Source organism: Leuresthes tenuis, unplaced genomic scaffold, assembly GCF_036924035.1.
Source record: "Leuresthes tenuis unplaced genomic scaffold, fLeuTen1.0.hap1 SCAF_15, whole genome shotgun sequence".
Taxonomy (NCBI): Eukaryota; Metazoa; Chordata; class Actinopteri; order Atheriniformes; family Atherinopsidae; genus Leuresthes; species Leuresthes tenuis.
In genome coordinates, this window is record NW_027325369.1 from 4,762,191 (window position 1) to 4,779,574 (window position 17,384).

The 17,384-nt window shown below is 39.6% G+C and overlaps 1 protein-coding gene across 6 annotated transcripts in view; it reads left to right on the forward strand.

Moving 5' to 3' along the window:
- Window positions 1–12,145, forward strand: part of fgfr3 (fibroblast growth factor receptor 3) — a 67,731-nt gene extending 55,586 nt beyond the window's left edge. For all 6 annotated transcript variants that reach the window (XM_072366152.1, XM_072366154.1, XM_072366155.1 and 3 more), the window contains exons 14-18: window positions 442–564; window positions 1,000–1,070; window positions 6,943–7,080; window positions 7,322–7,427; window positions 7,862–12,145. In XM_072366152.1, the coding sequence (XP_072222253.1) occupies window positions 442–564; window positions 1,000–1,070; window positions 6,943–7,080; window positions 7,322–7,427; window positions 7,862–8,026 (603 nt within the window). In that variant the 3' untranslated portion in view covers window positions 8,027–12,145. The remainder of the gene's footprint in view (window positions 1–441; window positions 565–999; window positions 1,071–6,942; window positions 7,081–7,321; window positions 7,428–7,861) is intronic.
- Window positions 12,146–17,384: the final 5,239 nt, after the last annotated feature.

A 17,384-nucleotide genomic window follows, 5' to 3' on the forward strand; every position in this document is an offset into this window, starting at 1 on the left:
ATAGCAAAGAATGTTTTCCCCAAACATGGGCTATATCTGTGGTTTTATTTGACCCACATTTGGCCTTGAAGGATGACATTCAGGTGACACCTGATCTCAGCCACTTATCTAACAGATGTAGCCTAAATCTGGATTTTTTGGGGGGCTATTGGGTCATGCATGATCCTCACAATCCTTGCTGAAACATACTAAAAGCAGTCGTATAATGTTGTACCATGTCTGGATCATACAGCATATGCAATAACCAAGGTTTGGCCCAGCCATGACCTTTGGACCACATGATACCTGAGAATACCATAACTATGTCATAACCCAAACTAGACCCAAATTTGTCTGGTCTCTGGGAAAAAGCTGTCAGCCTACATTGTGTCTTAACATACATATATTTGTGTGTAGGTGTAATGTACTGTGTTCATTGTGTGTTTGTAATTCTTCTCCCAGTGCATCCACAGAGACCTGGCTGCCAGAAATGTCCTTGTGACGGAAGACAATGTTATGAAAATCGCTGACTTCGGTCTGGCCAGAGACGTGCACAACATAGACTACTACAAAAAGACCACAAATGTGAGTCTCATTCCATCATTTCTCTCTGTCACAGAAAAATATGATTTATTTAAACTTGCATGAGAGAAGAAACGGCATTGATTGCAGCCAAATATTACATATCAGAAAGATTTATCTTTGAGGTTCCAGAAGAAAAATGAAAGTGAAGAGAGTCAAAATGAACAAATTTGTCAAATTTCATCCCTGGATAAATATGACTGAATGTCTCCATTGTGATACAAAAAGACTATGGTCATACATTGTGGCTAAGTATCAAACAAGTCAAGTACAAGTCACATCCAATGTCTGGCCCTTTATTTGAGCAGCTGACATTGAAGGCGTCAGTGTTGTCAAGACATGATGAACATTGTCTGTTTGGATCTATGTTTTCTCTTCTGTTCTGTACAAAATGGTTCTGCTGACAGAAGCAATTCTGTTGTGCCTCTTTTGTTCCAGGGTCGTCTGCCTGTGAAATGGATGGCTCCAGAGGCTCTGTTTGACCGGGTCTACACGCACCAGAGCGATGTGTGAGTTTGCACAAATGAACTGTTGCGTGCCAACTGTCCACTCATGTGGAGCTGCTGTACACTAAAGGAATGTGGGTGTTGAAATATTGTGACTGATCGTGTTAGCATCAAGCCCTGAATTTGTGTGTGTGAATATGGAATCACACCGTTCCCTTGCCAAAAATCTCCCGTTCACTGTCAACCACGCTCTCTTGATAATCTTTAGTTTCTTATGGATAAGTGGCTCCACATTCCTGCCTGCATTTGTTCTTAAATCTCCCAACACGATCACAGAGACATCTTACTGCTGCTTTATCAGCGTAAATACAACCTGCCCCAAAACAGAAGGAGATAAGAGGGTCAATGGACTCAACATAAGGTGCTCCCTCGGGATGTTTTTTTCCATAACAGTTCAAAGGAGTCAGGGCAGTTGAGACAAACACACCTTTTACCACCTCTGACTGCTTCTGTGTTGGCTGCGATCAGGAAAAGACAGGCAAGGAGGTCACAAAGTCAGTCTGGCATGCAGTAGCTGCAACCCACTAAACCTGCTTCTTTCCCCCACCGGCTACAGCCAGACGCTGTGTCCCCTGCACAGCCATCCAAGCCAAACAAGAGCCCCTGTCAACACTGCCTGGCCGTGTGATTACACCAGACTGGGAACGGGCTGAGGGAAGAATCAGCTTGCTCTGTTATTTCAGCAGGCCTGGATTACAGAGTCAATCCTCCCGCCAAACCTCCTCCTCCCTTTATACAGTAGTCACTCTGAGGCCAGTTTACTCTCACACACCCTTGGGGAGCTTTGACTTTTGACCCATGATTGCTTTTCATGCAGTATGATAGGGAAACAGTTAAAATACATTAAAATAAATCTTTCAGAAACCCTCAATCGAACTATAAATAACAAAAACCTGGCATGTAGAGTTACAAACCATGACATCAAAAATCCCAGTTCAGGCGGTCAGATTCACACTCATTATACATTTCCAAACATTTACCGCTACAGAGGCAGAGCTGGCAGTGACAACATTCAGGAGGTGTTTTATTGGATTTTTTTTTTGTCTGTTTGTTTTTCTAGAGAAAGTGTGTGTTGTTTAGTGCAGATATAGACCTTTTAATTCCTCCGTAAGCTTTTTCCACTGGCAGTGCCACAAAGGTGAGGATTTTATTTTGAACAGCTTCAGAGGTGTTAGCCTGTAAAAGCAGCAGTGAACAAATCTTATTGCACCTTCTCAGAGATACACCAATGCAGGGAAGGTGGAGGCGTGGGTCAAAGTCGGCTACTGGCAAAGACACAGTCAAATAAATGGTTTTAATGGGGAAAATTTCTTAACTGTAAACTAGTTAGGGGATCACTATAAAGCAGAGCTTGATGCTGGCAGCTTTTGTGAAGATAGACTCCAATTTAGGACAGGGCAACATGGAGACAAACTTTTATGATTCATAACAGCATCATTGCAACATTTGTTTCCTTCTCTGGGAACCTAAACACAGCTGGTTGTGTCAGATACTGACATTTATTTTGAAGCATCTTCTGCCATAAAGAAACAACAGCTCCTCGATTGGAAACATGCCCAAACAGTTCATTAAACAGGACTGAAACCACAGATGGACACCATTTCTCAAAATACCGATTTTAGCTTCAGCATTAACCTTAGTTTTGTTAGTGTAGGGGTGTTCTTTTTCTGTGTTTTCGGCTGACAGCAAGCAGCAGCCCTTGAAGAACAACTTTATTTCTGAAGTTCTTGTTAACTTTTCACTGTCAAGTTCCCCTGCCCATCCCCCCCATCTTCAACCAACTGCTTGGAACAGAAAGTTCTGCTAGATAATCAGCAACACTTTTCCTATGATTGGTGGTCAGACTGGCCGAGCAGTGTCCATTTTTATAAAATGAAAAGTGATAGTACAGAGCTTCACTTTCACAGTCTTTGTGCTGAGTTTAATCTTATAGCACATTTGGCTTTTAGGTTATTCTTCAGCAACTATTCATCCTTAAATTGTTTTTGCATTACACTCTAAGAATGAAATTGCCATAATCAAAAATGAATACAAAAAAACATAAATGACACAAGAGATAATTTGATATGCTAATAAATGCTACTAAAATTATGTATAAAATATATATGCAATAATCAGTGTATGATTATTGACCTTTTTTGTATTTCTGTATGCATCTCTGCTTAATTATGCAAATAATGAGGGCTGTTTTTAAAGATTGTCATAGGCTCAGCTTCTCATATATTGTCTGATCTTCCTTTTTCAACAAATGACACCAGTAAATGGAAATAGAGGAACTTTGCATTACACGGCTACAAAACAAATAGCTTGTTCACTAATTGATCTGTTTAAAGTACAGTTGTTGTTTATCGAGTGAGAACAAAAAGCTGACATGGCTGACTGCTTTTGGTCAATGTTCCGACTTAGCATTAAGCTAACCGTTAGCGCTGTTAGGGGTGGCAACACCCATTACGAAATCCCGCCTTTCCGACATCCCGCTTTTCCGACATCCCACCATTCCGACATGCAAACGTCCCACCATTCCAACATCCCACCATTCCGACATCTCGCTATTCCGACGTTCAAATTCCGACAAGGCTTTCCGTAGAAGGAAATGTGCGTTACTCAACAGGTGAGTCCCTTCTTTCTGTTCATGCAATTTATATGTTTAACACATGTTTACAGACAAGCGTTATTAAGAACACAAAGTCTCAGCAACTGGAGGAGGAGAAGCAGTCCGCGGTGGTTTTCAATCACGCACTCCAATGCCACTTGTTTCAACTTCCGAAAATTTAATCCAGGAAAAAAGGCTTACTAACATGGACCAAAACGGCTCCATAACACGCACAAGAATCCAAAACAAACGAAAGTTAACTAAAAGAACGCAAATAAACAGCATGAAGTGGTCAAAATTGGTTTTACGCATGCCTATGTGCGTCTGGCACATACGTCTTCGGGCTCTCCCACGTTGGTTTGTGGATGAAAGCTATATGTTCAGCTATAATGTCATGTAAAAACAATCTCTACATGACATTTACTCCCAGGTGTGACCAGTTAGGTCCTTAAGATATCAACAGGCTGTATAAAGCCTTGCGCAACGGCTGTGTGTTTGTGCCAAATGCGCAAAGCCCATCCGCGCTTCCCATAATTGGAGCGAGTACTCATAAATCACGTGAATAACATGAATAAACGTTTTTACTGCATTTTGTTGTGTTTTATACGATCTATGCTGTCATTTCTCTCTTCTCCTATTGGCAAGGCAAGGCAGAGTGCTCGCAACTGTGTCCTGTGCAGTAGCCGTGATATCTGTAATTGCAATTATTACTTTTGCATATAATGACAGCGTGCAAAAGACGCATTGGCTCTGTGGAGAGCTCCGCTCCAGCTGGCTGCTGTGACAGGTCACTGACACTGCATTTCAGCTTAATCAGTTTCAGTCTTGCTAGAGTTACATTAATATCTGTATTTTTATATTTGCAATTCAGGGGATTTTTATAATAGATTATTAAAGTTTGTTTGCGGGGCTGTGGCCTCTGCATGTGCAGAGTTTGTGCGCCAAACTTTAGGGCGTATTTGCGCCGGCATATCATTAGTGCAAAATGTTTTGGGTAAAAAATAGACTATTAAAAGGAACTGTCGGAATGGCGGTATGTTAAAAAAAATATATGCAAATACGCCGGCATATCAGCCTCGCAAATAAACTTTAATAATCTATTATCAAAATCCCCTGAAATGTCAAATTTGCAGTAAAAACGTTTATTCATGTTATTCACGTGATTTATGAGTACTCGCTCCAATTATGGGAAGCGCGGATGGGCTTTGCGCATTTGGCACAAACACACAGCCGTTGCGCAAGGCTTTATACAGCCTGTTGATATCTTAAGGTCCTAACTGTCCTAACAGGTCATACCTGTGAGTAAATGTCATGTAGAGATTGTTTTTACATGACATTACAGCTGAACATATAGCTTTCATCCACAAACCAACGTGGGAGAGCCCGAAGACGCATGTGCCAGACGCACATGGGCATGCGTAACACCAATTTTGACCACTTCATGCTGTTTATTTGCGTTCTTTTAGTTAACTTTCGTTTGTTTTGGATTCTTGTGCGTATTGTGGAGCCGTTTCGGTCCATATTTGTAAGCCTTTTTTTCCTGGATTAAATTTTCGGAAGTTGAAACAAGTGGCATTAAGTGGATTAAAAACCACCACGGTCTGCTTCTCCTCCTCCAGTTGCCGGGACTTTGTGTTTTTAATAACGCTTGTCTGTAAACATGTGTTAAACATTTAAATTGCATGAACAGAAAGAAGGGACTCACCTGTTGAGTAACGCACATTTCCCTATAGGAAAGCCTTGTCGGAATGGTGGGACGTTTGAATGTCGGAATAGCGGGATGGCGGAATGGCGGGATTTCGGAATGGGGGTTGCCACCCCCCTTTCTAAATATCTCAACCTCACAAAATCAAACTTGAAACTGATGGAAGCCTTTTTGCCCTTAATTTATTTAGACCGTTAGCCCTTTTAGATGCACATGCCAGTAAAAGATTAGGTGTTTACATGTCATTTGTGTCATTCTGCTAGCTACTTAATAGCCTGTTAATATTCAAGGGTAACGATGAATACAAACAACCTAGATATGTGTCATCTTTGAGATGGTCCTGAACCTATTCCAACCATGGACACCTGTTTTTTGTGTGTGTGTGTTTGGGGGGAGGGGGGGGGGGGTTCTTTAATGTTATAAACATGATGTTTATAATGGGTTATTTAAGATTTGTTCAGTCTGTGCTCTGTATCACCCCCCCCCCCCCCCCCCCGAATGCTGATGGCTCTCTTTCAGGCTTCTGTACCCTCTCAGTGTTCGGAGGGTGGACCAGCCAGCTGGGTCAGCAGCGGCTGTTTTCCACCCTCTGGACCGGAGCATAGATAATTAGATTAAGCCCACCGTGCACCACAAAGGCAAGAGGGGCCTCATTGTGATTCAACAGATGAACAGCTGAACAATAGTACAGTGGGTTAATAAACTGCCCATTATGTGATTACTTTCCCTTATTTTTTAGCTATTTAGGAATAATGCAGCAGTCCACTCAAGCTGCTGCCACAGAGAGAGAAAGAAAGAGAGATGATGGCTTGGTTTAGAGGTACAATAGATTCCAAACTGGATAGCAGCTGGCCTGGAAACATAAATACTGTAATAAGATTCTCCATTTATCTTTGGTGTTCATTGTAGGTCAGGGTGTGTAGGTATTTTTGAGCTATTATGGCAATTATTTGGCAACTGTTATATTTAAGTGTGCATTATTTGGTTTACATGGCCCAGTTAAAGCTAAAATATGATTCTCTTGGACTAAAAAACTCCATTGAAAGACCTAAACCAGCAAATAATCTGTCCAACTGCAGACACCAAATATGGATCAGTTAAAACTGATATTTTCACTTGTCAGGAGATTATTAAATTTTTTAAACATATTATTCATGCTTCATTTTATACACTCACATTCTGGACCTCTTTACAAGAGAAACAATTGGAACAGTAGTGTTAGACTTTTTAATCTAATATTCAGTAGATTATACATCTAATTTTTACTGACAATAACAAATCAGAATTCATCCCACTTGAGGGTATCTGAACAAGAGAAACCGGTCTGTCAATAGTTCAGTCTTTCCAATCTGTTTAACTCCTTTTTTGTTTTACATCTGGCATAAGGGAAGGGATGGTGAGTTTTAGAAATATTGATTTCTAAATTGAGTGCAGTTAACATTATTTAAGATCAATACTGTTTCCCAAACAGATTGATCTGAGGAAGGAGAGCCTCTTCATGGACTTTGTTACACAGCTTCAGGCTGTGAGTGCTGTTTGACCTCTTATTCATTCTCTGTGTCTGTGTTTATGCTCAGGTGGTCTTATGGAGTTTTGCTGTGGGAGATATTCACATTGGGAGGCTCGCCGTACCCGGGAATCCCAGTGGAAGAACTGTTTAAACTGTTGAAAGAGGGACATCGGATGGACAAACCTGCCAACTGCACACATGAACTGTAGGTTTTATCACATTGTTAACAGAAAGCAAAATAATGCTCAAATTCAAGATGTGTCTTACATAGACTCACGGAAAATGAGAAGTTACTTCAGGCTAGAGCTGGGACTTGGACTGGACTGTTTTTGTGTGTGTTTTATCCTGTTTGGTAACCAAACCTTGAAAACAACCCAAATAAGATAACATGTAGAATTTAAAAGGATCAGGTTCAGAGTGATGAGACTTTGATGTGTGGGTTTCAGGTACATGATCATGAGGGAGTGCTGGCATGCGGTGCCATCCCAGAGGCCGACATTCAGACAGCTGGTGGAAGATCACGACCGGGTTTTATCTATGACCTCCACTGATGTAAGTCTCCCTTCACAGCTGCTCTTTACAGCTGTGTACAGAAGACTCTTAGTTTCACCTTGAACCAGTGTTAACTTATTGTTAGGAAACGCTTCCATCACTAAAACACACAGCACCTGGGGCTTGTTGCACAGTCTTTTGAAGGGTTTCCTTACAATTAAATCAGTTTATTTTATTTTCTCAACCCATTTAGACCCAAGGCATCCTTTAATCATGGGAGCGTTAATACGCACATGGTAAATGAGTTCTTAATGGGTTACAATAATCACTTAAATGTGTAAAGTTGTCTAATTTCTTGGTCGTATGCATGAGAAATTCCTTAAAATAGTAACAAGATACAGTTTAGGGTTCCTTACGCTTGGCATGTTTGTGGCAATAGACATGGTTATATGACAGTGACATCGCAGTGTAACCTTTGAGCTCTCCTCTGACAGGAGTACCTGGACCTGTCGGTGCCCTTCGAGCAGTACTCACCCACCTGTCAGGACTCCAACAGCACCTGCTCCTCAGGAGACGACTCAGTGTTCGCCCACGACCCCCTGCCTGACGAGCCCTGTCTTCCTAAACAGCTCCCCAGTAACGGGGTGATTAGGACATAAAACCAGAGCTCGAGGAGGTTGGACATTAACCTCCTCTCACAGTTTGTGACAAATAATCACCGTCTCAGTCACTAAAGCTCCTCAAGATATGGAAAAAAAAACTCAGCATGCAATACTTCCACAGCTCTTTAGCTGGTCTTAAACTCTTAGTCGACATTCTCGTTGAGCAACTTTTCTTTTCCTCATCCTCGTCCCCAAGAGACTCTCTCAGCATTGAAGGATTATTTTTTTGCTGTTGAACCATGTTGGTGTTCTTTTCAGAAAAGATATTATATTTTTTTACGCGGGCCAGTCTTTTGTTACAGACGGTGTGTGAGGGGAAACCATTCCGTGCCTACTGGGATTAAACCTCCTAAGACTGAATTAAAACGGATGTGAGAGGAGGAAGTGAAGGGCATTGATGAGTGACCGGTTAGCCATGTAGTGGGCAAGAACCACCGATTATGATCCCCTTGTCTGCACGGAGCCCATAGATGGTAGAAAAAGTTTGTGATCTGAAAGAAAATCAGTTAAGATGATACCAGCAAAGCCAGAATCCACTCGATGATGGGACTCGTTCGTGGAAGACAGAGAGGATTACATGAAAATATGAGCATTTACTCATCGACTTGTACGCTATCATCGCAACAGTTTTGTGTCAGTCGCCGAACAAATTCCTCAAAGTTTCAGGGCCATTCATTAATAAGAACACTAAGGTTTGGAGGACTTTTTTTATATATATATAAAAATATATATAAATATATATCTAAAAGTGATTTATTGTAAATATATAATTGCAAATATGTATCATATTGCTGTTCACAGCCATGTACTTAAAAGACAAAAAATACGTTTTTAAGGTAATATTTGAGGATGGAAGACACTGTCATGAGCGTGTAAAACATTTAATCATTTAAAGCGATACAGAAAAGGTTTATTTGAATAATTAACATGTATATTTGTAAAGGTATTTATAGACTTAACATGTGGTTCTTAAGTTTTAAAGGTCTAGTTTAGGATTTTAGTACTGTACACAAAGATTTTTATTTCAATTTTTTGTAACTTATTTTACAACAGAACTGCAATGTTCATGTCACAACTGGCAGACTCTTCTAGGTTTTGATCCATCTTTTTATTGGTTTGTTTACAGTTTGAAAATGGAAAAAAAAAAGAAGAATGTATGACGAAGATGATTTTTTTGAGAGCGAGTGTGATGCATCTGCCAGAGAAGGATTTGTAAACTGAGGGCTCCTGCTGAATAGAGTTGGATGTTTGAATTCTGGTTTGAAAAGTAGATGTTTGCAATATGAAAACAGTGATTGACTCTTGCTGGGCAAGAAATAGCAGCGACTCGAGAAACTCACCACAGAGAACCTCAAAAAATCCACCATATTGACAGAATTTTCTATCACTGTTCAGGCTCTCATGTTTGTTGAATTCCGACAGAGAATAAATGAGAAGTTTGAGGCAAAACTACAATTCCCAGCATACTTTCCAGCAAATATCAATATAATGCGTTTGGTATTCAGAGAGATGTGAAAACATCTCAGAGACAGCGAGCTAAATGAAGTTGCATTGATAAACACAAACTAACTTCTGACTATTTTCTGCAATGCATGCTGGGGCTTTAAGTCCACTTAGCAGCTTCTCTGCTCCTCTTCGAGGATGCAGGGCAGAAAGAGAGGCTCACGCCTTCATTCTGAGATATTTACATGCAGACTCTCTTCTCTTTAAGCTACCTGTGAAGAACAGAGTTAACGCTAACAAGCGGTGTCAAAATGTGCTGTGTCAGCTCAAAGGGAGAAACGTAAAGCCCTTAGGTCCTTACTCTGCTCGAGTGCTTCTAAAAAAGCTGCCCGGATGCTTGAGATTTTATCGCTGCTCTGTAGTATTAATACTGAAATGAAGGCATGCTGTGTGACTCACAGATCATACAGCAAAAAAAAAACAAATATATGTATAAATACAGAATATCTTTATTAGAGACCCTGAAGTCTGTGGTAGGTCCTTCTTCAAGTTCGGTTTGTTGAGAAAAGTGCCAAATTAGTCTTAAAAGTCTATTTTACTGAGTTCAACAAATATCTGAACCAAATGCTGCACTGTTGAATGTAGGTGGGCGGAGCTTACATGTGCAAGGAAGGATCATGGGATTCCCAAATGGATATCTCCATCTTCTCAGTATGCAGCCGGCTCACTAGCTGACCCCCCCCCCAAAAAAAAAAGAACGCGTAAGGATTTAAATGTTTACAGTCTGTTTTTAGCAAAGTCACAAAAGGGAAGGACGTTCATGGGGCATTGCAGAGTTAAGAAACACGACTCACACGCTGCTAAATGGAAATGGTGGGAACCCGTAACAGTGCAATGGCCTTATTCCAGAGTGTGAGTTGAAATCATGTAGAGAAATTAACTGTAATTTCCGAACAACTTAATCAAATCATCCTTATATCTGAAGTACAGAAAACAAATTGGTACCTAAATCTGTTTTTACACTGATGAACTTTTGGGTTATTGGCACCGAATACTTTAAACCGATACTTTTATACACAGAAAAAAAGTCAACTGTCACACAAGACAGTCTGTTTTCAATACAGTTTTGGTCCAAATCCGTGAAGTGCCTCTTATTTAATTTAGCGAACAAAAAAAAGAGATTGGTTTTGATCCCATTTTGAATGTATGATTGCAAAAAAAAAAAAACTATAAATGTAAAACTGTAGTTATGAGAAACGGGCCTGTTTCGTAATTACAACGTGAACAAAACAGTCCAAAAAAGCACTTCTGTTAAGGATGGATGGATCTAATGAAACGGATGGTGTTTTGTTTTATTTATTCTTCCATGCTGGGTAAAAGCTTTCCCTATGGTGAGAGTATTTTTATTCATAGCTGTCTGCTTTTCAGTGTTGCTTTCATTAAAGAGCCAGAAGAAGATGAATATGATGTAGAGTAGTAATTTTACTAGATACTGATGCGTCCCATCAGGTTTTACTTCTGGTGTCATTTCTATTGTATTCTCTTTGATTTAATCTGAATGCCCTCCCTGTTTTTTTGTTAGTTTTTTTTGTCTCCTTGTCACTGACACTGACACATCTGTCTCTGTTAAATCGCTTTTGAAATGAATGTTGCTTTTAGCAAGCTAAGACTAACTGATTCCTTCTAGGTATTTTTTCATTCGAGCCGTTTCAACCTTGCAGCAAAATTTGATGTTTTTGTTTTGTATAAATTCTTCTGGATATAAAATGACATTAAAATTATGATTCTGCCCAACGAGTTTAATTAACTTATTTTAGATGTAATTATCAATTGGAAAAATACTGCATTATTTGCACCAACTGTGAATGCGAAACATCAGCATCGGCCTTGAACTATTAAAAGATAACACACTCCGTTCTGTTCAGCCACAAGATAATCAGGACTGAAGATGAGACTGGAGGGAGAGGAGTGTCATGTCGGATGCACACCTTTCCTTCCAGGGATACAGAAACTAGATATTTCCCCATATTCTTGCTTTTTTTGTTTGTTTGTTTGTTTTATCTCAATGTTGGAATGTTAGTTTTCACACAACTTTTCTCTGTTTTGATCTTATCATCAGTTCTGATCCAGCGATGGGAACGTCGCTGATGTACATGAGTGCTTTAAGAAGCTGTGTGAGCTTCTGTAAGACCTTTAGAGAGGAAAGGATTTTAACACTTCCATCATGTTTCTTTTTGCATTCCACTTTTTTTTTTTTTTTAACAAGAATCGTGAGACAAAATCCTGTTAGTCTTTTGATTTTTTTCTACCCACTTAATTTATTTTTTCTCCATCTGTATTCACATGTCTAACATAGAAAGGTGGAACTAACCATTTGGCATTATATGATTTTTTTTTGTTTGTTTGTAATTCATAGCTTGTTTGTTGCAATGTAACTATTTTGATCATGATGTAACATTCCACCACAGCAACCCCTCTGGGCAGACATCTCCCAGTGGAAAAACAAAAACAGTTATTTCACACTGTCTCTCTCTCTCTCTCTCTCTCTCTCTCTCTCTCTCTCTCTCTCTCTCTTTCTATCTCTCTCAGTCTGTCTCTTTCTCTCTGTGCCTGACAAACTATGCTGTCGAAAAAGGTTTTCAATAAACACGTTATAATAGCGTTTGCTGTCAACAGTGTGTCTGTCGCTGTGTATTTGCACAACAAACAGTTCCCATGGCAAAAAGCAAGTCAAACATAATCCCAGGCTGATTTTTATGATCCGTGGCGAACAAATCAAAAGTTTAGAAGTTTAGTTTGATGAAATGGAACCAAAATAGCACAGAGTGCACATGTTGGCCTGTTTCATTTCCCTGCTCTCCCATTTTGTTTTGTCTGAACACAGAAGCCACAGTTGCAGACAGCGGGACTTGTATACCTTTTACACAAACCGTAGGTTAAAGTGAATACAAACAGACTTTGGATATGGTAAGCACCTCTCTGACAGGCTGTAATGATGTGGCTCAGACATAAAGTGAGAGGGAAGTTGATGACAGGAAAGATTCCCATGTTTGCTTTGGGATTGTTGCCCAGATTTGACCCTAATGTGTCGGCTGTTTTAGAATTGATCGCATCATGAGATGATTCACAGTGACGGTGCCAGTGTCTTTGTGCCACTGGCGCTCACCCATTACATTTCCCCAGTTTAAATAAAGAAAAAATAATACAATGGCAAGCTAAAGTACGAACAGTAATAGAGTGAAGTGAATTGTAGATCTTTCCAACAAGGCAGAAACTCAAAGGCCTGCGCTGCCACCCACAGTTAAAATTATAATGTTCAAATGTTACCGTACGTCCTCAAGGATGAAAACGTGATGCTTTTCTTTGAACATTTTCACCAGATTGTGTATTGTTCTCTTATTTTAAAAAAGCAAAAGGCGAGATGTCAGCCCTGGGAAGTTTCCTTAGAGATCTTATCTTTTTAAGGTTATCAAAAAAAGTGGGCAGGGTATGGAAAATGCTAAATTGAACTAAAAGTAATCATTCTTCCATTTGCCTTCACTTGTATTTATTATGAGGTATTTCATGTTTTGTCTTGTCAACTATTATATATACTAGTATATATATTACATTGTACTAGTATTTTAGGTCTTTAAACGTTCAAACATATTTGGAGCAGAACAATTTAGGGCTAGTAATGAGGTAAGAAAAGTGACGATGTTATTTCAAGTGTGCGATGTCAACAGGTGTTTTTTAATCATGTTTTAGTACAAAGGTACTATCCAAGAAAGGCTGAGTCTTTGAGGAGCAAAGATTGGCAGAGGATCACCAGTTTGTCAAGAAATGCTTGAGAGGATCAATGAAATCTTCAAATGACCAAAAGAATCTGGAAGAATTTCAGTGTGTAAAGAGGAAGTGATCTTCACCAAGAACTGTCATTCATCATCAGCTGATATAACCACACGGGCAAAAGATCACTGCAGGAAATCTTTGTTGATCACCACAATGCAAAACCACGTTTAGCACACATTACAAAAGCATTGCTGTGGAAGAAGAGGGAGGGTAAAAGTTCTGGATTACCTGTGGTTCTGATTTGTTTCCACCAAAGACAAATTTATGACAAAAACTACCCCTGTCCTGTTACCTACATGTTTTCAGGATGAATGGAACAAATTAACAAGTGAAATGTTTCATCGTTTAATGTCATCAGTGAATGAACATTACAGGTTCAAATGCCTTTGAATTAGACATTTATTGCAGGCCTGGAATAAAGAAAATAGTATGATTTTTTTTTAAAAAGAGATGTCTTGAGCTCATATTGTATGCATTTTTAAAAAAAAGTCAAAGCAAATGTATTAATCAAACTCCAACACATAACAGAGCTGCTTGTGCCCTGATGTGTGTTTTTTCCTATCAGAACACTCAAGTGTGTTGAATGATTCAAATGTCTAGAAGATGGTATCATTGTTACAGCAAAGAAATCAGCAGCAGTTAAGATAATCTGTTTTATCTGTCTGTTACCAGATGCTACTCCTGGTAATGATCAATAATTGGTTTAGAGTTCTTGGGGTTGAATGCCTCTCCTTTGCTCCTTCATACCTAACTCTTTATCCAATCTGATCCTACACTTTTCATCCAGAGGACTTTTTCTTTGTTCATGTTATCAGCCACAAACTTTAGTCAAGCTTGACTGTGTTGGTTTTGGAACAAGAGTGCCTTTCTTGGACAAGCAGCCTCTTAGTCTGTGGTGATGTCAATTTCCACTACAGACAGAGACACTGGTGTTCCAGTTGTTTTTATTAGTTGATGGCAAACTTGTTACCTAGTGGTTCCCTGGTCATATCTGATCATTGTAGATGATTACCCCTTTATCTCTCTATCTCGAAAAAGGGTGGAGAATTTCATAAAAACAACACCTCTCCAATTGTTAAGTGGCTTTTGTTGCTGCCTGTGGTGCATAATAGTTCATTGGTATGAATGAGAATGGAGTCAAATATAAGCAAATTCAGGAAGCATAATCAATCTGCCTGTAAAAAGATGAAAAGATGATCTTCTTTAGAAAACTATAATGATGGCAAACATACCGCAAAATCCACAATGAACTATGTCAAGGAGGCACAAGCGTAAGGTTTTTCCATGGCTCTCACAGTCCACCAACCTAAACATCATTAAAAATCAGTGGAAAGACCTCAGGAGACCACTGCATGCAACACTGCCCAGTAATCTCCCAGAACAAGAAACCTTTTGGAAGGAAGAATGGGCAAAACTCCACAAATAAGATTGAAAGACCTGCAGTTGGCTACAGAAAGTGTTTGCAAACTGTGTTCACAAAATTCTGCTTCAGACTCTATCTGCTATTTTTAAATGATGGAAGCAAAAACAATTAATCTAGCTGAAAATATTTTTGATTTATGGCTCTCTGAAAGCAAGTCAGGTTTACTCACTTATATATTCAGTGTACTACATTTTGAGTTCTTTAGAGAATTGGAACGTCGTAGTAAAAATAAAAACTTAATATGTAATGTGATCAAAGTCTTATGTAGCTGAGTTTTTTTGTGTTATTAGTTAAAACACCGTTGTTCAACATATTGCTGTAGCAATTTATCTATAATCGTTAAGAATGGATTTTGGCCAACATTGGCTGTCCATTATAACTTACTTTTGCCACCATTTTCATATTCTTAAGTTTTTTGCCAGACACACCAGTTGGATCTGTAAGGAAAATCCAACTATCCACATCACACAGATTCTTGACTCTGACTATTAGCATTAACTAAAAGTGATAAGGTGAGAAACTCGACCATCCAGAGGGCACTTGGAGTAGAGCCGCTGCTCCTCCACATCAAGAGGAGTCAGCTGAGATGATTCCAGTATCTGATTAAGATGCCTCCTGTCACGCCCCTTTAGAGGTTTTTCCACCACGTCCAACTGGGAGGAGGCCTCAGGGCAGACCCAGAATAGGCTGGAGGGATTATATATCCCATCTGGCCAAGGAACGCTGCAGGATCCCTCAGAAGGAGCTGTAGAGTGTTGCTATGGAGAGGGATGTCTGGGTTTCCCTCTTACACCTGTTGCCTCTGAGACCGGATAAGTGTAAGAAAAGTAAAGAGATAAAAAATGTGAATAGGATTCATCTTTTAGAGAAAATTTGATTTCAATCTGTCAAGGAGTTTTGCCATTTTTCCATCTGGATCAATGCGATGGATCAACAACATTGGGCCGACACAAAAAACTCATTCAGTAGGTCCAATAAAGTCGTGATGTATGGGGAAAGATTATAACCCCTTTTACAGTGTCTATGAGTAAACTACAGCTAGGTGCACCATGATGTTGCTACCAGCCAGTGAAACCTACAGAAAGTTACATCTGCTGCCATTTGATGATAAGTTCAAGACAGCATGTAACCCTCATGAAACCAAAACTTGTTGATTTAGAATTTTGTTTTTCAATGACTAAATGGAGAGATTCTAAAGTGTTACGAAGCCATTTGTTCTTTGAATCTGTAGAGCAACACGTCTGAATGGCTAGTTCAGACAGGCCACGTGTTCAACATACAATACAATATTGGAAGTTTGGTGACTGGCTACAACTTGATGACTGAGGCTTTTTGCATGCACATGAGGAACTTAGTGAATAAGGAGCTAGCACAACAAAGAGGGAAAATTTAGCACAAGTTTGGTGGCGAAAACAGCAAAAACAAGATTGAGCGATGGGCCTGCCGGGAGCACAGGCTAGGAGAGGCAACCCTCGGGTGAGCCATGAGAACCGGGACAGCCCGACTTCAGACTAATTTAGCCAGGAGCCGGCCAATTGGCAAGGAGATCAATTTGATGATATTGAAAGAGATAGAAACTCAGATCGTAAAGATTTTACAACCTAAATGTAGCTCTGCAGTTTTCTAAACTATTTCTTGGCCTTGAATGACAGTGTTTATTCAAGGTTGTATACCTATCCAGAAGAATCAATCTGTATTTAAGCCAACAAGAGCTAGGAGAGGCCAACAATAACCAATTTCAAAGAAGAAAAACCATGAATAGCAATGAAGCACTGGTAGAAAGCTCAGACAGCAGCTGCGCTGGACAATCTTTATTACTCAACACTTAGTTTATTAATGGAAAAAAAGCTTTTTGTTCAATTTGACTTCAGTCTTTTTGCAAAGCAGTGCAAAGCTAAAGAACCAACAACAATACCAAAGAAAAATGCAGACCATACCTCAAATATTGTTTGAGTCTGCCTTTAAGTGGAAGTAAAATGCTATAACAAGTAGACATAGGTGCATAGACAAAGCCCCAACGCAGAGCAAACACAGTAGCATGTTCAGACCCTCAGAATGAGTGTGACTGCTTAGACTCAGCCACATATCCACCAGACATCACCCAAATAAGTTTTTCTTTGAGCCCTTTGGTCATGTCTGGTCCTCACAGCTCTTGCTGTAACCATGTTCTGACATGGTGGTCTTTGACATTTGGGCTGCATCTGGCCAGTACAACACTTTACAGTGCCATAACTGACAAATAAGTGTCTTCATGCAGTACTCATGCATCTTTGTATAATTTAGTTTTCTACTTTGAAAAATAGCTCTCTAGTTTAAGCATTTGTGACTGAATTATCCCAATACTGTAAGTACTAACAGAGTATGGTTTAAACTGTGGAGACAGGGCTGTGTCATTTGCTGGAAATTAGAAATGAAAGTGGGGGACTCCTCACTTCATGAGGAAAAAGATATAGTCATACCCCAGCCACTGCAGGGCTTTTATAGTTCTTCTGATTATACAATTTTGGGGATTTTTTTTGGGGGGGGGGGGTTATAACTGCTGGAATGGAACTTTTTTTGTTTAACTCTAGAGACAACAAAGCCAACTGCTACCTTCACATCATGTCTGTATGCTAAACTCAGCTAATATGTTTGACTATTTGACTATTTATTTTCATG